Here is a 23,142-nt window from a genome sequence, read left to right as displayed (position 1 = left end):
TGGGGTCTTCTGAAATTTTTTGACTTCATAGCATAAGACTGATATCCTCTGGAAGGGACCTAATAGTAGGGCGGTAGAAAGATGAATACCAGCCTTGATGTCTGGCTACTTTTAGAGATTTATTCAGCTTTGGACAGCCAAGTAAATAATTGTAGAACAAGCCAGCAGACAAAAGAGCTGGCTCAGCTTCTGACACGGGCGATGGGAATCCTGTCAGCACAAAACAAGGAGGGAGTGTTAGCTGCTTGTCAAGGGGTTGCAGTTCCAAAAGAAGGGCAGAGGGATGCGGTAGGCTCAGTCTCTTCTAGCACTGCTCAAGTCCTGTGTAAAGCCATCAGCTCTCCGACAGCCGAGGTTTCCCACGGCTCCTGTAGAAAGGAAGATGTGGGCTGCCCATCTTCATCTGAAAAGAAATGAAATTTTAATTCTGCGGGTGAAAATGTTGCTTTTAGCAGACGGTTGGATGTGAGTTTGTCTAATTTTAAGCATAGCTTGGCAGTTTCTTTGGTTACTGGGAAGAGCCTCACTGCTGAGCAGATTGCAGCCACTTCAGTTCTGCTGCTGCCTTTCCAGTTCAGGTCCCAGAGAATCCCCTTCGAACTCAGGCTGGTATGCTCAGCATCACGCTATACCATTGCTATACCACTTGGATTGTAGATATCAAAGTGTATACATTAGTACTTATATCCCTTCATGGGCTATAAATAATAAGGCCAAGATTTTCAAGTGCCTACTGACCTTGGGTGCCTCATAACACTTTAAAAGGGCCTGATTTTCAGAGGGTTGGTGCTCAGTACTTCTTAAAAATCAAGTGTCTCAGGTTGTGTACCCAAAACCACTAGTAACTTTTCAAAATCTTAACCTAAACTTTTAGAAAGATATTATGTGTTTGCAAAGAGAAGCCCACTTAGAGTGATCACTATAAACTGGCTCTGGGAAAGGATGGCAGAAGTTCCATGGGTGCTGTGTTGCTTTAAATATAATTGATGCCGGGGTACTATTCAGAGGGGATACCTGGTAATCTAAAGGGATTGGAAATCATGGGAATAAATGAATTGTTTTATATGCTAAATGCCCTGCATCTTATTTGGAGCACTCAGTGCACACGTCTTAATATGGATTTCTAATTCCACTTGTGGGTCACCTTTAAAAAGCTGTCATGTAATGGAAAACAATTTTCTCTACTAGCAACTGTGTGTATCGCATGTTCATTTAGTTCCTCTTTATTGCAAAGAACACTTGCATGAAAACAAATTATTTGATTCTTAAGAATTTACCTGCTTTTCCTTCTTTGAATTCATTTATTCCCCATCTGAATTCCTTATCCGCTCTTAGCTGTGCAGATGACTGATGTTGCACCACAGCTGAGGTCACCATTGAAGTTGTAACTTAAAATGGGAAATAAGCAGCCGGAGCAGATAAACGTCTCAGAAACAAAGATGCTATTTTTGTCCCAAATTATAGAGTAGAGGAAGACAGAAAAATAATTGAAATTTACTCTGTGGTCAGGTTTTCAAGATTGGGTGTGTACAATTGCATGCACATATTTGGATAAATCTATGTGCATTAGTACCTGATATTCATGCACAAAATCAGGTATTTGTGCATGTTCATGGCCTGTTAGATAACAAAATGATATACCCAATATACAAGCATAATTGCATGCATAAATTTACTTTTGTACAGTTGTGCTCACCTGATATCCTTTTAAAATTATCTAGGAGAAGTCAGTGTGTCTTGGTCTTCATGGTTCTATTGGCCCAGTTATCTTTGAGCTGTAAGGCAAAAGGGTTTAATTTTTTTAATTGGAATGCTCTGATCCAATTTCCAGGGAGCAGATTTGGTGCTGGTTTATATCCCATGCAACTCCATCTGCATGGAATTATAAATTCCAAATTTTGCTCAAGTGTTTGCCTCTAACAATGCCTGTAGCTTGTTGTTCCAGTGCTACTTTACAGGTGTACTAGTTAGACTAGGGGTACATCTACACTACAGCTGGGATCGACGCTCTGAGATTGATCCACCGGCAGTCGATTTAGCGGGTCTAGTGAAGACTCGCCAGATCAACAGCAGATCGCTCTCCAGTCGACCCCTGTACTCTACCCCCGATGAGACGAGTAAGGTAAGTTGACGGGAGTTTCTCTCGTCGACGCCCCCCCCCCAACCCCTGCAGTGTAGACCCCGCAGTAACTCGACCTAAGGTACATCAACTCCAGCTATGTGAATAACGTAGCTGGAGTTGCGTAGCATAGGTTGATTTACAGCAGTAGTGTAGACATAGCCTAGGTCAGTGTTTCCCAAACTTGGGACGCCGCTTGTGTAGGGAAAGCCCCTGGCGGGCCGGGCCGATTTGTTTACCTGCCGCATCCGCAGGTCTGGCCGATCGCGGCTCCCACTGGCCACGGTTCGCTGCTCCAGGCCAACGGGAGCTGCTGGAAGCGGCGCAGGCCAAGGGACGTACTGGCCGCCGCTTCCAGCAGCTCCCATTGGCCTGGAGCAGCGAACTGTGGCCAGTGGGAGCCGCGATCGGCCAGACCTGCGGATGTGGCAGGTAAACAAATCGGCCCGGCCCGCCAGGGGCTTTCCCTACACAAGCGGCGTCCCAAGTTTGGGAAACACTGGCCTAGGTGATCATGTCTGGGAAAGGCTTGGGTACCTTCAAGGTGAACATGGGGAATGGCTTTGCTGTATGCCAGTGCGAATCTCTTCTCCCCAGCCACACAACAAAGCACAGATTTCTTTGAAAATTAAATACAATCAGCATTGTGAAATTGCATCGCCTAGACTTTGGTTTACTTTGTTCAAGGGCCCAATTCAGCAATACCCAAATACTGTGAAGTTCTTGTCTTCCATTGGTTTCCTGTTCCACTGGGAATCAGGCAATTGCAGCAGCTGCACAGCTGGGAGAGAGTTGTAAAGGAATCTTTAGTAAAAGGTGTAACTGTCTAATTCCGAATTCATGCATTTCAGTCCTTTCTTTTATTTCCGCCACTTAATCTTGAGATCACTAGAATAAGAAGCACCTTCAAAGCCATAGATGTTGAATTGTGCTGTCTTGCTAGTAAGAGTGGACAAGATTTTTCAGCTCCTACAAAGTTTTACCAGACAACGGAAGGTGTGTATGTGATAATTATAACTTGGTTCTTACAGTGCCTGAGAGTTTGCAGCTCAGGGCAGTAATCCTGATCTTATCGGTGTTTTGTAGTACAACAGTTTTCTTTATACTGGCATCTGTTTCACTTCCTAGGGCTCAGCCCCACCCACAAAAGGAATTTCTGCTGATTCTCTGATAATCCTGAAATCACCCCTTTGTACATTTCCCATTAACTCAGTGTTTGCTGTTAAGCTAGTGGGACAGGGTAGAAAAGGGTTTTTCACAGTAACATTTAGCTTAGTGTCTAGGTAGATATTTGTCACTGAGAAACCACCACAATGTTTGAAGTCTGTCTAGAAACACTAGGACTGAAATAGTAGTGATAGAGGAAACAGATCAAGTTTGAGGTACATTGGCAGGTGACTCTCCAAGCCAATGTGCTAATGCCTCCTTACTTTTTGTGAATACTAAACTTCAGCAGGTTCACCCAGAATAAATACACAATGGGATTTAAGTCCTACTTCATAGTCTCATAAACCTTATCAGACCTCAGCTGAGTCTCATTAAAATATTTAAATAACAAAGGTATATTAAAACTTTAAGAGTTTTTCCATGAGGCGAGTCTCATGCCTGAGGTGCAGATATTTTGACTTTTAGTGGTGAACCTTTAGGTCTTGGGCCCTTTGAGTTGGACACAGGATTTTGGTTCTTGGGGAAATTAAGACTCTGGCCACTGTATAGAGGGTTGGAATATTAGTACACCTCTACCCCGATATAACGCGACCCGATATAACAGAAATTTGGATATAATGCGTTAAAGCAGTGCTCCGGGGGGCTGCGCACTCCAGTGGATCAAAGCAAGTTCGATATAACGCGGTTTCACCTATAACGCGGTAAGATTTTTTTGTCTCCCGAGGACAGCGTTATATCGAGGTAGAGGTGTACTCTTGAGTTCTAAACAGCTCAATCATGGGAGTTTTTAGGTGAATAATTTGGAGGTTTGGGGCTTGAAGAGGCTGGAATGAAAAACAAGTTGTTTGTAATTGTCAGTGACCTATTCCAGTAACTTGTTTTTGAGGAAAGGGTTAACTCTGGCTTTTGTAGGTGGTAACTGAAACTGCTTTTGACATCTGAGCTCTGCTTTAATAAGATATTCCAGGTGGTTAGGAAGTAATCCTAAAATAGCCCATGTTCTAATTGTTTCTAAAGTCAGGCCTGTCCTCTCTGGGGAGGAGCAGAACATTTTGATAGCTGATGAGCTTTAGAGGTGTGTTTGGGGATGGGGGCAAGGGGAATGGAGCAGGCAGCTTCTGGGGACAGCCTGCAGGCTGAAAGTTCTTTCTCGCGGCAGGAACTATTTACAAAATTCTCTGCCTTTCTTCTACTGATACATGTCATCAGAGAGCTGAGCCAAGCCATAGAGGGGTTTTTTTTTAGATTTTTTTGTTTTTGTTTTTTTCCAGATGTCAGAAACATCAGGTGAATTCTTGTATGTGACTTCCCAATTGGTAACTATGGAAATGATTATTTCTCAAACATCAAGTAAATTCCCTTGCTACACAATGAGGGAGAAAACAGTAGCATATTCCTTGATATTAATTTTAAATAGTACTGGAAGGAAGCAGAAAGCATCAACTCCTGACCTATAAAACCCCCTTTTGATGCCTGGTGGAAGGAATATTGATTTCTCAAGCTCCTGCTGTTAATGGAGAGAAGGGTCTCCCAGCATAGAGTAATTGTTTTCCAAGGAGTGAAAGTTCGAGATACTGAAGCTTATGCAGAGCTATATCCTCCATCCAAGCCTTTATGTAATATGTAGGATCATTTATTTATGTCAGTAATTGTGCAGCATTCTCATCTGTAATTGGATAGCTATTTGTTTTCTTCCTTTTGAGCTCAAGTCACTAGCAGTGGAATGCTGTGAAATTCTGATGGCTGTTGGTGGCTTATGTGAAATCAGTTGATGGATCATGGTCTGTTTCCCAATGAACTGGTTTCTGACCTCACAAAACTGGCATTGCAATTGTCACTGCTTGGTATTGTTGTTGGTAGTCTTGGCAGGGAGGCCACAGAATGGTTGGTCATGAAGGTAGTCCCTTCAGATCACAGTCAAGGTATATGGGCAGGGGAAAGTTTGTCTGCTGTTGCCCATGCTGTGGGCTTGTTCTATGGATAAATTGACAATACTGGAGAATAAAGTCTATCTGGTACTCTATACTAGCCTGAAATTCACTAACTCCAGTCTCCTTGTCCCTTACCTTTGCACTGGATTATACTCCATTGCTACCCAGAAGCAGCCCTGATTGCATGGAAGGGAGAGTTATAAGAATTTGGTCTAGCTCATCATAAAAGAAGCATGCCTTGTGCCCTGAGTCCCATGTACTTTTATTTCCCCAGGTCTCATTATCTGGGAGCTTCAGTACCTTTGTCTCTCTGCTGCTTGCTATGCCAAATGTTGCCCATCTCATCCAGCCACTCAGTTAAGCATTGCAATGACAGAGTTCAGCTGGCCATTATCTCCTTTTCACTAAAAGACATAGAAGTAGTGATGCTTTCTCACCTTTGAAGTGCTTTGAGATCTAGCTTTTAAGGGGCACATAAATACTACTACTTTGTGTTTTTTATATCCTTGGTGATGTCTCTGATAGAATTTAAGCTTCAAAATTCTAAAACTAATGAGAAGTAGATTTTTCTTTAAAATAACAAATGTTTTTAATGCTCCATGCAGTTTTCCCACAGTGGTTCTCCCCCTCAGTTGTAAACTGTTGTCAGTGGAGAGTTGTTGGCTAATGTGTGCCACATATAAAATATATTTGTGGTTTAATCTGCTTTTCACACTTCCTCTCTGCCTGTGGAAATTTATACATGTTCTCTTGCCCTCTCCCCTCCTGGATTTTAAAAAAGAAAAATTAGTACAGCGGGTTTGGCCAAGTATTTTAAATGTGCCTATAGTGAATTTGGGTGCTTTGACTCTTATATACCCAACTTTAAATGGGGGTCTGCTTTCAGAAGGTGGATGCTTAACACTGTCTGAAAAACAGATTCCCTTAAGTTATGTCAACTTGGGCACTCAAAATCACTAGTCACTTTTGATGATCTTGGCATGTGTGTTTTATTCTCACTATTCATCCAGGTTTTTATTTGCTCTTAGTTTTCTGGCTTCTCATCAGCAGGATGTTAGGAGCAGCTGGATGTTATCATAATTAGCAAAAATATGTGTTTTTAATCTCTGTTAGCCAAGGACACCCAGATGAATCCTCCTGTGAACAAAATCTGTCTTCAGACCTCTTCCTAGAGAGGGATGGGAATTGACCTGCTGGAATAAACAGCTGACATAACAGAAGTGGCAATAATCCCCAATTAAATATCTTTCAGCTGATGGGGCTCACTGGATAATTGACTTTCCAGCAGGAATTACTGGCTCAAACTAAATCAGTGGGCATTAGCGCAGCCCACTGCTGTTTTTAAAGGGAAAATGTAGCTTTGCCTGTCTTTGACAAGTGCTATTCATCTTTGTAATTCAATGTATATGTCACTACCAGATGACTCCAAGATTTCAGATGTTAAAGCAACTCTAATTAAAATGTATTTTTGTTCTGAAATCTCTTCACATATTCAGTGTCTTTCGAGTTGATAAGGTGCAGTGCATTTGTAACCAGAATGGCAGGTGCCATTTATAATTTACCAGAGCACTTGATTGGGTGGCTGTCTGTACCAGTGGCTACTATTATTCTCTGGTGTTTGTGGTTTAAAGATGGCTACACAATATGCTGTATCACCCTTCTGTTACCACAACTGTGAAATAGCCAGATGCTGCCTTTGCTATTTTCCAGTTCTGCTAACTGTTTCTCTGTAGTGATTTGCCAAGCAAGATAGACCCAAGTGGTGTCCCTATAATGCCTAATGAGAAGTGCAAGCCTTAATCCAACAGAGTTGAGCTTTCTGTCTCCATGTAGGAGATCTGAGTACAACAGTTCCCTAGGCTCGTGCATACCACGATTGGTACAGAGGGTCCCAACCTTATTATACTCTATTTCCCATCCCCTTGACCTATCCTTAGACCTGCTTATGTCAGAATGTCGGAGAAAGCCAGGCTGCATGTTTTCCTAGCCTGAAGTAAGGTAGTGCCGGTCAGATGGCTGACAGAAAGGATGAGACTCCTCATGATCAGGTTGACAAGTATGGGTGCTTGGCACCTGCTGCTTTCAATATGGGCTCTATAGACCATAAGTAAAATGCACCTGTGTAAGGATGGTTCTACAGCAAGAAGCTTCATTCTTGAACTTGCTCCTTGTTTGGCTTTGAACAACTAAGTGAACCTGGCTACAGTGAATGAAGAGATCCCCCACTTCAAATGTTAGATCACCGATGTTTAACAGGTGGAATAATGTGCCATTAGAGCTGGTCAGGAATTTTCCAGCAGCTGGGCTGGAGGGGACCAGGAGTACCCAGCTTCTGGCATGCAGTCAGAAAGTAAAATTTACAAGAGTCTTCCAGGCAGATAGCTGGCAAACTGAAAAATTCTGCCTTGAGTCTCCCAAAATGGGATTTCTCTGGAAGTTCCTTCCTGTAAAAAATTTAGCATTTTTGACTTTTCATACAGTTAAGAATAAATTTTATTTTAAAAAAGCATGCACATTTTTGTGGGAAGGGATTTCTATTTTCCAGCCAGCTTTTGTGGCCACATTTACTTGGAAGCTTAATTAAAATACGACACAATTCTCTGCTTAAATACTTCTCTCCATCCCTGTGCTCCCTACACCAGAAGTGCCCTCCTCCATTCGTGTACTCTTCATCTGGAATTGCCACCCATAGCAAGGACCCTCTTCCCCATGGTCCACTCATCCTCTTGTTTCTGTTCCCTTAGAATGGAAGTCTGACTTGGAGCGAAGAAGCTGACGGAGGCCGAGGAAGAGAAATCTCTCGAGATTTTGCCAAGGTAAGTCTGTCTGATTATTGGATTTCACTGTTTGTGGAGCTGGGGTTGGGGGGGGAGAACTTTCAGCATGTTCCTCCCCTCTGTTTTGTCGAGGGATTGCTAATCCCAGACTGTTCTGCTGCAGCTTGTGGGAATGTTTAGGAGGGACTGTGTACACTGAAATTCACTTAGCAACCTCTGTGTCTGGGGACCAGTAGGGTTAGGCCATGTTATTGCCTTTGATGGCTGAAAGGCAGCTTTCAATAAAGCCTCCTAGCTGTCAGTTATGATATTTAACACTTTTGATCAGCAACCCTCTTCGGCTGGCAGTACAGGATTCAGCTTCTTGAAACTGATTAGCAATTTTGAACTGTGGCAGCAGTGTGTGTCCTGTCAGACAAATAAACAATGTGTTTAATTTAAACTAGCCCTTTTTAAAGGAGTGTACCTAATTGCTGTGCAAATCCAGTGATGCGTTTCCTTCCCAATAGCTTAGTGTGTGAGAAGAGGTAGGCAATAGAGGAAATGACCCAATAAACCCATTTTCTTGTAGAATAGACAGACTTTGAATAGCTAACTCCATGTCTTGAGAGAAAGACAGACAGATATGTTTATCCATTGGGGCTTTGCTTTTCCATTGATATCCTTCCCTAACAGAGCAGCTACGCCCAGCAGAAGAAATGATTTCCACCACTACATGGACTTCATTTCTCCTCCACATGCAGGAGTTTTTGTTCCTTGGGACTTTTTCTGCTAGCAGTTCTGGCACTGTCTCTCTTTCAACCAGTCACGGTATATCCCCCCCAGTGTCCGCCATAGGTGAAAATTGGATTTGCTATGGAACAGTTGCATGATTCTCCTGCCTTCACCTTTTCTGAAATATCAGAGGGTGATGCTAAGTGGAATTTGTTTTCTGAATATACCTTATATGAAACTTTTGAGAAATATTTAATCAGAAACACTGGATCTTGAGGGCATTTTGCCAAAATATGTCTTCAGAACATTAGTTCTAGGCTGATTGCTGAGGTGAGTGAGAGTACTTATTTCAGAGGAGCATCTCCCACCAGGCATTACTTGTTAGCACGATTTGAAAGATCTATATCTTTTCTTTCACCTCTCCCTTCAAGGCATTTCAGGGATTGTCACATAAGTGGAAAACTCAAAGGGAGGGAATAACAAGGTCAGAAGTTGCACCTCCATAGTGCCTTTAAGGTGTGAATTGAAGGAGCTAGTGTGCTCTGAAGGCTGGTCTACACTATAGAGGCTCAGCTCAGCTTGCTACACTTCAGCCGGGTCAGTGGAGGAGACCACTGATTTGCCTCTACCTCTGTGGTGGCATGTTGTCCCACCATCACATGAGGCCCAGTACAATATATGGTGGTCTTACCCTCTCTGTCTGCCCTAGCATCGGTTATACCATTATTTTTCTTGATTTCCTCAGCTGTACGAACTGGATAGTGACCCTGAACGGAAGGCGTTCCTGGATGACCTCTTCATCTTTATGCAAAAGAGAGGTGAGTGAGCCCTTTGCTTTATTTGGATAATATAAAATGGGACAGTGCCATGGGAGCTGTCTCAAAAGAATGAAACTGCCACTTGAGCTCGTTGATCAGGTGGGAGAACTGTAGTATGACCTGAGATACTTGTTTTGAGAGTAAAGGGGCTGTGTAAAGAACTGTCCTGTCCTTGAATCTTGGATTATAAGGATACGACCAGTTTCCCTACCCTCACTTTCACTTGCCTAAAAAAAGCAGACTCTAGGATCCATTTTGGAATAATTGATTTCTGCTTCTTATCCTGCAACAAACCAATTTTTGAAACATTCACACAAATCTACACCCTGCCTCAGAATAAGCTGCTGTGTTGACACTGATCACCCACAAGAAGCCCCTGGTGTCTTATTTTCATGCTATACATCATGGAAGATGTGTGTGAACACCCACTCTGTTAGACAGGATCTGCATATAAAGTAGGTGCTCGTGCTAATGCCTAGAATCCGCAATATGGGGGCTTGGAAAAGAGATACAAAGCACTCTTTTCCTGTTACCACACTGCATTCCTTAGACCTGGATTTCCATTTCATATCATTCTGCTCAGCTGAGCCCAGGAACACAGTTTAGAGGAAACTGTCATGCTCTTTTTGCTGTCAACCACTTTATCTTGAGGTTTTTCTCATGACAGAAGTAGGGGGGTGGAGTTGCTCAGCTCGAATATTTTATAGGTATCTTTCTAAGTATAGTTCTTACCAGTTGAAAAGGAATGATTAATAAATGCCTATTGATACAAGAACATAAGAATGGCCATCCTGGGTCAGACATTGGGTCCATCTATCCCAGTATCCTGTCTTCAGATAGTGGCTGGTGCCAGATGCTTCAGTGGGAATTACAGAACAGGGCATTATTGAGTGATCTATCCTCTGTCATGCAGTCTCAGCTTCTGCAAGTCAGAGATTTAGAGACACTCAGAGCATGGGGTTGTGACCCTGACCACCTTGGCTAATAGGTCCATCAAAGACTATCTTCCATAAACTTACCAAATTATTTTTTGAAACCAGTTATACTTTTGGTCTCCACAACATCCTCTGGCAATGAATTTCACAGGTTAACTCTGCGTTGTGTGAAGAAATACTTCCTTCTGTTTGTCTTAAACCTGCTGCCTATCAACTTAACACACAAACCAGGGATCACAGTGATGTGAAGGGGTAAATAACACTTCCCTATTCAACTCCTCACCATTTTTTATTTTATAGACCTCTATCATATCTCCCCTTAGTAGTCTCTTCAAGAGGAATAGTCTGTCTTTTTAATCTCTCCTCATATGGAAGCTCTTCCATACCCCTAAATCATTTTAGTTGCCCTTCTTTGTACCTTTTTACAATTCAAATAGCTTTTTTTTTGAGATGGGGCAATGAGAATTGCACATGGTATTCAAGGTCTGGGTGTACCATAGATTTATATAGAGGCATTATAATATTTTCTCTTTATCACTTCCTAATGGTTCTTAACATTATGTTCGCTTTTTTGAATGCTGCTGCACATTCAGCAGATGTTTTCAGAGAATTAGCCATGATGACTCCAAGATTCTTTTTCAGTGGTAACAGCTAATTTAGACCCAATTATTTTGTATGTATACTTGGGATTATGTTTACCAATGTGCATTTCTTTGCACTTCTCAACACTGAATTTCATCTGCCATTTTGTTGTCCAGTCATATGTGGCAAACCATCACAAATCTGAGACTGAAATGAATTTTCCTTTCAAATGTGTTTTCCCCCACAGGGGTTAGTAAAAAATTGGCAGTCTGACCCTCTTTTAATATTTCTTTTTCAGCACAAAGAAAGTTGAAGTAACATTCCTTTGCTAGAGAACTGTGCCATCACTTGGTCAATTTGACTGTTATGTTTTAGGCAGATATGTCATTGGAACAGGAAGATAATGGCCTCTTTAGACATGCCGAAAGGACTATGGGCTGGCAGCGAAGAAGTTCTGTAAATGAAAAGTGCTACACCACATTCTGGTCCTTTCATTGTCTCAGTCTGATGGGTTCTAGGAGCTGGCATAGTGAGCATTTAACATGTAAGAGGGAAATACCTTGCTCTTCGCTTACTCCTGTCGTAGTATAATGTTCTATAACTGACAGTGCACTAGAACCAGGAAACCATCTCACTTACCTTAGGGCTCTTATAGCAATGGTCACTACCTAGGTTGTTTCTCAGGAAATCTGGTAAAGAATTGTGGGAAACATGTGTCTTCTGAAGCTGAAGAGCAGCCAATTGCCCTTTAACAGCCTTGCACTGGAGTTTGGGCCTCACCTCCACTTGGTCTGACCATTTCACCATGGTATTTCTGGGGCACGTTCCTTTCTTGAAAATCTCAAAGGCTTGAATAAACATGATGAGGATGGGGGAAAGGGTGGCCCCCATTGCAATCACATTTCCGGCTAATTATGGGCACATCTGCTGCATGGTTTGTACCTCATCTGTCTTCCACAGCTTGGCTGTAACATGCCACACCCTTTCTGAGGTTGCTAGGGCTTCCATATCCAACAGTGTGGGGATTTACTCCTGTGGCATTTTAAAAGCTTGAGCCCTGTTTCACTGATTCTGGGTCCTCGGTGGGCAAAGGTTTAAGAAATCCTAATTAGTTTGTATTTACGACTGTTATCTGCATGTTTCAGTCTAAGTGAAGAAACAAGAATATAGTCCTAGAAGAGTGTGATTGGCAGCAATGAAAACCTCTTGTTACCGTGAGGAAATCTGCTCGCTACCTCAGTACCTCCTTCCAATTACCGTTTAATTATTAACCAGCAACATGCTCCCAGTGCAGAGGCTGAACCAGTCACCAGCTGGCTGTTGTAGGAGTATAGCTTTGAATCAGCTGTACATTGCCAGTGTTTTGTTTTCTTGCACCTCTTGTTTTCCAGAAGGATATTTAAGAAGACATGTTAAGAGCACGACCCATAGTGGGAGTTAAATTCTAGAGTGCTGTTTCCAATCTTTCTGATAACTCCTACGACTTGACATCCATTTACTGCTGCTATGCAGAACAAGCTAGATTGCGAGTCATATGGCTGGAGTGGTATTTGCCTGGGAGCCATTGCTCTCTGGCAACCCCCTAAAAAGTTAGTCGAGAGACTCTGGAGTTCAGTTTCTGAGATTGGTGTCCTGCTAACAGTGGGTTGTCACCCTGGTATTTTCCTGTGATGCCTTCAGTACTGCTAGCAGCAGCAGGAGGAGCATATCAGGCAAACATGCACATATTTGTATACACACTGATGGACTCTGGCATGCTCCCAACATTTAGTCACTCTCACAGCAGAGTGGACACAGATTATTATTACTTGTCTCTTTTCCCTCTGCACTCCCACCTAACACCAATAGTCTTCTTTCTCATTAAATATAAACACCTTGTTCAGAAAGAGTCCACCAGAAAGAAACTGATAAAATGAGGCTTTAATGCATCTGGGAGCTGAGAACAAAGTGCTATGTTTCTGTGTCCGTTCGTGTGTGTGTCCCCGTCTGTCCGTGTGTGTTCGTGTCCAGTTAATTTATACCTCAAATCCAAGTGGGAGTGAATGTAGCTCTTTTTGTTAGTATCATTGGTATAATGATGGGGATTTTCCTGCCCTATTACAGAGACACTGGATGATGCTGGCCCTTTTTTGGTGTTGGTGGGGGGGGATGACAGCAGGCTGCTAACACGTTGATACTGGAGGCCTGATGTGAAAAACAAATAGCAGATTTCACAGGAGCTACTGAAGAGCTCTGAGCATGAAAAGACTTGGCCCTTGGTGCCGCTGCTTGGAATGTACCTAGAATGTGAAGCCATGAAATGGGCTTAATGCAGATCAAATGTGCAGGTCTCATCAGCCTCAGAGCACAGCAGGTTGTCGCAGAATTCTCCAGCTGCAAGTGATAAAATGGCCCTTCAGTGGCAGTAATGATGGAAGAGGGAAATGAGGGGAAAGCTGTAACTCTTCCTTTGTTGGGAGATTTTGTTTTTGGTATGTATTTAAGTGAATTGTACTCTCCATAGCTGTGACGGGGGGGAAAGGAGGGTTTGTACAATCAGGGTGACTGTTTTGCAGAACAAACTTTGAACTGGCTCAACAATGTGACCAGTCTACTGACTTGGGACTTGTCTGCATGAGACGTTAGTGCATGGCAAGCCTGGTGTAAATCTACAGTGCACTAGCATACTGCACTGTAACATCCTTTATGGACACTGCTACAGCACACTAAAAGTTCCATAGTGCTCTTCAAGCGGGCACTGTAAAGTCAGACACTGACCTGCCGTGCACGAACGTCCAGTGCAGACAAGCCCTTATCTTTACCTTGCTTTAGGTTGCTGCACTGCTCTTACACTCTCCCCTTCTAGACTGCATCTTCCACCTCCCTTCACTGTGGGAGGGAGAAAGGGTGGGAAGGGCATGACTTCCAGCTCTGCTGCAAAAGGAGAGAATTCTAGGGATGTGAATGTTCTGATACAACTAGGCATGGCACTGACAGGCACTGAGCAAGTCTCCTCACATAGTTTTGCTAGTGCGTCTCAGTCCTTAGCAGAGAATGATAATCCTAGCAACCTGTGTAGCAGTATTGTGGCATAGATAAACATCCACAAAGCGGTAGGTTTTAGAAACCCCTCTGAAACACACTTGCAACTTAAAATGAATCGGAAAAACAGTTCTCCAGAGAACCACAAACACCTACAACACTGCACCACCTACAACAACTCCTCTTTTACTTAAGAGGGGAGGAGATGGAGGCATAGAAAAGGCTGGCAAAAGAAATATATGTATGTAGTGTCGTTATAGCTGAGTCAGTCCCAGGATATGAGAGAGACAAGGTGGGGGAGGTAATATCTTTTATTGGACCAAACTTCTGTTGGTGAGAGAAGCAAACCTTTGAGCCACACAGAGCTCTTCTTTGGGTCCTGAAGAGGAGCTCTGTGTGGCTCAGAAGCTTGTCTCTCCCACCAACAGAAGTTGGTCCAATAAAAGATAGTTATTTCTGTGGGCCTTTGCTCTGCACTTCCTGCATGTGCTCTTGTATGAAATCTTTAGCATCAATCTTTTGCATGATTGATCTCGTAGGATTTTGTTTCACTGACCAATGAAATATACTCTAATAGCACTCTGAAGTATATTTTACCTTTTTCAGAACCCTCCTAGTGCACGCCTTACACTGGGTGTGTCCACGTTTAGTGTAGGTAAGTGCTATGACACCCACCCCAGTTGGTCATACTAATTCACAGACTTTGCATTAGGTACATAGTGATGGTCTTCCTCACGACACTCCTCTCCCCCCACACCTCCCCGTTTTCAACATATTGCCATCAAAACTTCTTGGAGGTGTTCTTGTATAATGGAAATATCCTACTGGGATTATTACTAGTGTTTTGCAAGAAGTTACTCTGGAGAAATGACTGTGTGTGGAAGAGAACTAACTGAATATTGTGGTGTAACACTCTGAGACAGCCTAAGAGATTGCATGTATTAGCACATCGGAGAAGGCTGTTTTGTTCATTTAAAGTACTGCCTTTGTGATGATCTCATAAACCCTCTCTGATTGTACAACTCTGCTAATTCTGGTCAAGGTTACTGTGTGACCTTGGTTTTCCCAGGTGGCTTGGCCATTCTGTTTTTGATGTGCATATACATAGGAGGGACTTTGTAAGCCTGAGCATGTGGTTTTAATTTTTTCCTTCTGTCATGTGCTTTATCTGCACATTTTAGATATGGAAATACTCATGGCAAATACGTGGTATTGACAAAAGCATTTACTGATAGATTCTTTTATCTATAGGGAACACTGGTGCTTATCATACACATGTCCAGGATATGCCCCCTCCCTCTGCCCTTTCTCAACTTCACAAGTTTCTTTTGCTCTTGCAGGGATATCTTGGTTTTTTAATAAAATAATGTAATTCTCTAAATTGGGTGTAAATTCTCCACTCCTGTTTGTCAATGTTAAGCAGACAGGGTAAGTGATTTTAAAGCAGATGTGTCTCCTAGCACCAAAGCAGAAGTTCCACAGTGGAGAAATCTCCCTCAGCATGCTACCCCAGAAAGAAGAGTTCCCAGTCATTGCTCTCAGGAGAGATGATTTGTGAGCAAATAAAGAATAAAACACTTGGATGTTCTGAATTAAATTAACAAACCTCTGTTCTGTGCTACCTAGACCCTGAATTGTATAAAGCTCACTCCAGGATTTATTTCATTCACTGAATTGGCTACTTATTTTGGCCAATTGATCTGATTTAAGGAGCTGAGAACTGTGGTAACTGGGTTCCTGTGTAAAACGATGGATAGGTGTGAAGCAGGGCACGTCATTTACTCACTATTCTCCCCATTCTTGATTACTTGTTTGTGTGTTAGGAGGAGTTGTATATGCTTTTATTTATATTGCATTCTTTTGTAGGGGGCTTGAGCACTTAAGGAGGGAAGGGTCATGCTGTATATGATATTAATAGAATCATAGGGCTAGAAGGGACCGCAAGGATTATCTAGTTTAACTCCCAAATCACACAAGGAGTTTGTAGCAAAGCAGAAAATTGAACCTGGATCTCTCTTGTCCCAAGCAAACATCCTAGCCGCTGCACCATCATTCCTCTCATTAAGGCTGCAGAGTTAGTCACTCAAGTTAGGAAATTCCAGAATGAAAATCACCCATTCAACCTTAATTCAGCCCCCTTGTGCATATGTATTCATATACGTCTGTGCCCGGCATCACAGTGGACCCTGGCAACTGGGAGGGGCACTTCCTGGGAAAGTCCTGCTCCTTGGAGAATTTAGCTGCCAAACTCGGACAAGTCCCGGTTTTGGAGGCGTTAGATTTTAATACTGTCAAAATGTATTTTTCCCTGATCTGGGAACAGCTGAAACTTTAAAAAAAAAAAAAAGCTTGTGGCAAACACTCAGCATGGATAATTTCAGCCCAACTGGTTAAAAAGTGGCAAAGTTATAAGCAAGTGAAAACGGGGTCATACTACGGGAAGTTTTGCACATTAGCATAGTAGTACTACCAGGTCTACCTATAATTAATAGGAAATCAGAATGGAAGTTTGATTCTGGACTCCAGAAGACTTTGCTTTAAACTTAGGCAGAGTTAAGGTAACTAAGTGTTAAGAAATTTAAATATTTACTGATTGAAGTGGGGAGAATAACTCCTCTTAATTGGAATGATACCAAATGGGTGTGAATGTGTTTCCTCATAGTTGGCTTTGTATCCCTCCATATAACATGCCAATCTAACATCCGTCTTCTCTTAAAACAGGGGCGGGCAAACTTTTTGGCCTGAGGGCCGCATCAGGTTTCGTAAATTGTATGGAGGGCTGGTGTAGGGGAGAGGGTCATGGCCCAACCTCCTATCTGTTTTCTCTCTCCTCTCTCCCCCCCCCCCCCGGGGATTCCTGCCCCATCCACACACACCCTGTCCCCTGACCACCCCTGGACCCCTGCCGCCCCATCCAACCCCTCCTCTCTTTCCTTATTGCCCCCCCCCGGGACCCTTGCCCCATCCAACCACCCCTTCTCCCTGTCCCCTGACTGCCCCCGGAACCCCTGCCCCTGACTGGCCCCTGCCACCCCATCCAACCCCCCTCCTTCCTGTTCCCTCCCGAACACTCCGACCCTTATCCATAGCCCTGCCCTCTATCCAACCCCCCCTGCCCCCTTACTGCGCTGCCTGGAGCACCACATCGCCACCACCATGCAGCACAGAGCGTCGCGTCGGGTCAGGCCAGGCTCTGCAGCTGCGCTGCCTCAGGAGCTCTCAGCCCCACCACTCAGAGCATTGCACTGGCAGTGGAGCGAGCAAGCTGAGGCTGTGGGGGAGAGGGATAGCAGGGGAGAGGCCAGGAGCTTGGGGGCCGGGCAGGACGGTCCGGCTCGCGGGTCATAGTTTGCCCACCTCTGTCTTAAAATAACCAATTTGAGGACTCCCTATTAAGGTTCTCCCTGGAATGCAGAATTGAGGATGTAAAGTTCACCTCCTGCCTGGCCATGAGGAATTAGATTTTGGCTTGTGAGGAGTTAATCTATTGTCCCATAGCCTGGATATTAGTGTTCCAAATCCTCTCCTCCCAAAGATCTTCTTTATATTGGTACTTCCTAGTCATTGTGGATGCTCTGGACTCTCTGGCTTCCTAGCTAACTTGGCAGCCTGTTTCTAATCAAGTGATTAATGACTCTTGCTGTGCTCAAGCAACTCAAAACCTAGCCATTTGGATACTGTGGTGATGTGGGCCTTACAGGTACATAGGCAAATACAAAAAGGCAGAACTGTTTGGCATGCATTCCAGACCCTCTGCCACAACCCATAAGCAGCTGGCCTTACGTTGCCCAGCTAAGCCTAGTTGTGGCTGTATGTCTGCTCTGCTCCCTTCATTCCTTTGCATTTCTTCCAAACGTATTCATGTGTCTACTTTGACTGGGGAAGAGGAGTTCATCTCCCACCTTTGCTTGTTAGTCCAAAGGTCGTATGGGTGGAAACCCCACCAGTTGCAAAGCTGCCCAACATCTGGCAGAGAAATGGGGAATAGCACATATATTGGACCCAGCTGTGTCAGTAGCAGTTGAACAGTGGGACTTTATTTGATGTTAATGTGAGGAGCAGCAGGTTTCCATGGGACCTCGACTAGGATGGGAGTGCACTTGGCACTGGGATGTAGTAGCCCCCTTCCCCGGAAAGTTAAAATGGTTGGAGGCTTGATCAATATAATAGGATTGTGGTCATTGGGAAAGTGTGTGCACATGCCAGTTAGGCCGCCTCCGGCTCAGCAGCTGAAATCTGATAAGGGGCCGCTAACTGTCAGTCTCACTTATTGAGGAGGGAAGCAGAGACCGATGGCATTTCTAGGGGTCCAGATAAGAACTGGGCCTCCTGTCAAATAGAACATGATTAATTACCCTCAGTCCCAGCTCCTGCTTTGATAGGAGTTTCTGATGATCCACAGGCTTGCAGATCAGGTGGTGACATTCCCATTGGGAGGTGAGAATGCCCGCTGTGGAAATGCAGCAAATCTGGGGAGAGATTAGATCAGTGATGGCGCTGGCAGAGAGAGGTCCTTTATTCTCATTTCCCCATAGCTGCTTTTCTCATTTTAACATCTAGTGAGACCTAGGGCAGCTTACACAACAGAGGTGACAACGGAACCTTTCATGTGGAGGAACTGGGAACAGTTTGAATGACTGCTGTATGCAGGGTCTCTGGTTCAACACAACTAGCCCTGCTTAAAACCCTGGATTTTGTGCTTGGAGATGATTCCAAGCAGAGCAGGACCCTGGAATGGGGACTTCTAATGTTAATTGCATATTGCTTACTAATTTAATCAATGGACTCCATTTAGAGAGAAGAGGAATAACAGAGGGATAGTGCACATGTAGAAAGTACAGCCACGTTCCCCCTCCCTCCCCCACTAATTTAGTTTTCATTTCATTGCGAGGTTCAGTTCCTGCTTTTCTCATTTTTTAATATCTCGACAGGCTTGCTCCAGCCTGTCTCACAGGCCTCAGTCTTCCTTCTCCATTCCCACTGATAATCTGGTACTTTTGTCTTACCCCTTCATGCATGGTTGGTGTAAGTGTCTGCTCCCCTGCAGATTCAGAAGTCTAGAATAGCATCTCTTCCCTCATCTTCTATCTGTATGCAAGTTGTTGAAAACTGTCTTCTCTTTACCTATTCATTTCTAACTCTATGAAGCATTTTGTTACAGTTTGTACGAAAGACATTCTGCAAGATAATATTGCATGGTGGCATCCTTATCTAGTGTGTTTCTCTCTAGAAAGGGAGACTTTAAAATCAAACCAGGTTAGAACTCCCAAACCTGGCTGAGAAACGATCTCTCGGAGAAGTGTGGGCACAGGATAAAGAGGAGAAGAAGGATGGGTTGCTGCTCTGGTCAAGTCCCAGGCTAAAATACCACAAAGACCAGCCATCTTCAGGCATGTGTAATGGGAGGGGGGAATATTTTGCTCCAAAATGTAGGTCTTGAAACGTGGATAAATTACATTATCCCCAATTTACAGATGGGAAGATTGAGGCACAAATCAGTAAAGTGATTGGCCAAAGTCCTACAGGAAGAAGGCAGGAGAGCAAAGAACCCAGGTCTCCTGACTCCCTCACCTGTGCTCTTTCCATTGGACCTTGTAGACTCCTGGCCACCAGTTGTAAGAATACCTGTTAAAAGAATACTTCCAAGGTTCTCTTCTTCCTCACCCCCCACACACCTCTCCAAGATTAGGAAAGAACAAGCCAGTAACTCAGCTCCATATGCTTCTTAAACAAGGGAGACATTCAAAACCGCCAGAATAAAACCTTTAAGCTTCTGTGTATTTATTCAGTTACATTCTCTTGAAGGTAAGAGAAGGCTTTCAGAGAAGGGAATGGTATGGTTGGGAAGAAGGGGCTGCAAGGGTGGCTCAGTCATAACTACAGTCATGATTTTTCTCAAGAAACCCCGACGGTGGTTACAACTTTCCTCCCCTTCACAAAATCCACCTGCCATGGGGCTGTTCAGTGGCTTCTCCTTTTTTCATCTCATCAAGTTCAGGTGTCTTACGGAGGATTTTGAAATTGAGGATAGCTTTGCCCTTCCCTATTTGTCCATCCATCTCCAGAGATGCCAGACTCAGCCCCCAGCTTGTTTACTTCTCCCACCCACGTTTTCATGCTTTCTACGAGCTTGCTCCGGGAGCGCCCTTGCTGGATTGATCTAGAAGAGCTATCTTCTCCTGTAAATCATTTCTCAAGGCCCACCTCTGCAGTGATCCCTACAAGTAATGGCTAGGTTGTGGGGTAGTCAGGGAAAACCAATCTAACCTTGCTTTTAAAATATTATGTATATACAAAATATTGTGCCATGTAAAAATCTTGACTCCCATTTTCCTGCCCTTGATCCTTTGTCATATTAGAGGACAGAGACAATCTGCCTGATTGCTTGTACAGCATTTAGCACAGCAGAGCCCCCATTTTCATTGGGGCCTGTGGCCACGACTGCAATATGTAGACATCTGTGTTCCTCAGAATCCCATCATCTCAGTTGAGCAGCAACCCTTTTCCATGGGATGCAAATGCCTCACCCTGTTGTTTATTATAGTGCCTAGGGCCCAGACTGATTCTGATTACTTGGTATCAGAGGTGAGGTGGCCTGGGGTTGTGTAGTGGGTTCATTTCAAGGGAGGAAAAGGTAGTCATTCCCGCAACAACTGTGTGGAGAGGAGCCCCGCCACCCCTTCTCTGATTTAAAGGAGGCCCCACAGCCAGTGTAGCGGCTGCAGAAGGCGTTTCTGTGAGCTAGTAGAATAGAGGAAGACCGGCTGGAAAGTACAGTAAAATGAGTTTGCCATCAAACAGCAACAAGTCTTATGCTGTGCCCCAGGTCGGTGACCTTTCCCTCTGGAATTCTCCCCTCTGACCTCCAGATCATTAATCCTGATGCTGCCAGATGACAGTAATCCATCATGGGCCCTGACAAGGCTTGCAGCCGACTGTGAAAGGATCCGCTCTGCTTCAGCCTCCTCCTGTCCCATGATGCTGCTCGTTTTTCAGCCTTTCCTGTTCAGAGCTGGAGGTTTCCAATAAAGACTTTATCACCTTTCCCTTCCTCTGAAAGGACTGGGGGAGGGGGCTCAAAGAGCAGCCTTTCCTCACTTACTGTCTGCGTTTTGCAATCAGCTCCTGTGAAATGTGCTGAGCTCTGGCTGACTAAACCAATGGAGAGCACCCAGAGTTTACGGGAACTCAAAACACAACCCCTGTTGCATTCCCTAGCTCATGCAAGTTAAGAGAATGTTACTCAACGTTCTCCTTTTATGGAAAGTCCTGTAGCATTTCATAGAAAATGACCACTTCCCGCTATGCTGTGGTTTTAGCTTTCCTACAGAAGGTAACAGAAAGTGCCTCTCTCTTGTAAAACTCTGCAGGATGGTTAAAGAAAATACATTAAAAATCTCATGCTGTGGGGTTTTGGAGTCATTGTTTATAGATTCTTATGAAGTTCTGTAGGATTTTCCTATAAGGGTCCTAAGTATCAGAGGGGTAGCCATGTTAGTCTATAGCCACACAAAAAAGAGGAGTCCAGTGGCACCTTAAAGACTAACAGATTTATTTGGGCATAAACTTTTGTGGGTAAAAACCCCACTTCTTCAGATGCATGGAGTGAAAATTACAGATACAGGCATATCTTTAAAGTGCCACGGGACTCCTAGATTTTTCTATAAGGGTCCTGTTTTAAAAGTTATCCAGAGGAAGGGAGTATTTCCTGGTGGTTACAGCTGGGTACGGGAAGTCAGATTTGGGTTCAGTTTCCCCATCTGTAAAATGGGGATAATATTTTCACAGTCCTTCTGTGAGGTAGGTGAGTTAATTCATTAATGTATGTAAAGTATTTTAAGATCATGGGTTGAGAGGAGCTAGAGGGGGCGAAAAATTGTGGTTTTGGCTAAAGCTCAGTTTTTAAAAAAAATCTGTAATATCTCAGTATTTCCCCTTACCAGCCCAGTGTTTTCCTGAGGAACCTTAGTAGTGGCCCTTTCTTTCACGTTCCAGCTGTCCCATCTGGCCACCGTCCAAGCATAGCTGGATGAAAGTCCCTTGTGAGCGAGCTAATACCATTCTCTAAATTGGATTGGGGAAGAGTGGGTGGTTTTGAGCAGCACAAGATGGCCTCGGGGGAGGAGAAGAGAAGAGGGAGGAGTGCTCCAGTTCTGCCCTCCCCTGTCATTGCTGACCAAAAAACTGGGCTCTGATCAGGACCGTAGTATCATCAATGCAACTTTTGTAATTATCTACTTTGTTGGAACACTCTGGCATTCCATTAAAAGTGGCCACCTGGTCAGAAATATGTATCCAGAAGTAAAGGGGTTAAAAACAAACTCTCTTCCTATTTGTGGCTTGGGATGAAAGAGGGATAAATGAGATTTTTATTTACACACCCTGCCCTGCAGAGAAGTGGAAAGTTCCCAGTTCAGTGTCTGCAAGTCCTCCAAGGAAAATAGGCGAATAATCATCGACATAAGTCACCAGCTCTATTAAACGAGGGCTGTGGCGAGAAGATGGAGCACATGCTGTTGCCAGACTGCTCCTACAGAGTTTTCTGTACAGAAATGCTGTCTCTGTCTACACGGAACCTTTAACCGTGCTAAGTGAACTTCTTTACAAATCTTAACACAGTTCAAGCTGACTTAGGCCTTGTCTACACTAGAAAATTGTACCACTTTACTCATCCTGTTATAGTTAAAGTGGTATAACCCCTCTACGTGGGCACAGTTCTAGTAGTATAAAGGTGCTTGCTGTATGGGAACGAGAATAAGTTATCTTGGTATAGGGCATATTTATGCTGGTATAATTGCATCTACCCTAGGAGTTGTATTGGTAGAACTATACTAGTAAAAAAAAAAAAATCACACCCTAACCAACGCATTTATACTGTCACAACTTTCAAGTGTAGACCAGCCCTTGGTTTAAACTCTGACTGGCTAGTTACCAAACACATTTCCATTTTTTGGGAATGATTCTAGTCTTGGTCCTGGAGGGAACTATAGGATGCAAAATGAAAGCGGCAGATGAGATACCACTGATAGATAACAGGTCTGGCATTATTGCTTTACAGGTGCCTCCCCTGTGGTAAGA

General features: G+C 43.8%; 1 protein-coding gene across 4 annotated transcripts in view; it reads left to right on the top strand.

Moving 5' to 3' along the window:
* Window positions 1-23,142, top strand: part of ARID3B (AT-rich interaction domain 3B) — a 47,381-nt gene that overhangs the window by 7,320 nt on the left and 16,919 nt on the right. For all 4 annotated transcript variants that reach the window (XR_010590775.1, XR_010590776.1, XM_005309207.5 and 1 more), the window contains exons 3-4: window positions 7,962-8,033; window positions 9,454-9,526. Coding sequence is in view for 2 of the 4 variants with exons in the window: in XM_005309207.5 (XP_005309264.1) it covers window positions 7,962-8,033; window positions 9,454-9,526 (145 nt within the window). In the remaining 2 variants the exon portion in view is untranslated. The remainder of the gene's footprint in view (window positions 1-7,961; window positions 8,034-9,453; window positions 9,527-23,142) is intronic.

Source organism: Chrysemys picta, chromosome 10 (genome assembly GCF_011386835.1).
Source record: "Chrysemys picta bellii isolate R12L10 chromosome 10, ASM1138683v2, whole genome shotgun sequence".
NCBI lineage: Eukaryota > Metazoa > Chordata > Testudines > Emydidae > Chrysemys > Chrysemys picta.
The sequence above is the reverse complement of the archived record's forward strand: the minus strand, read 5'-3'. Positions and strand labels throughout refer to the sequence as shown.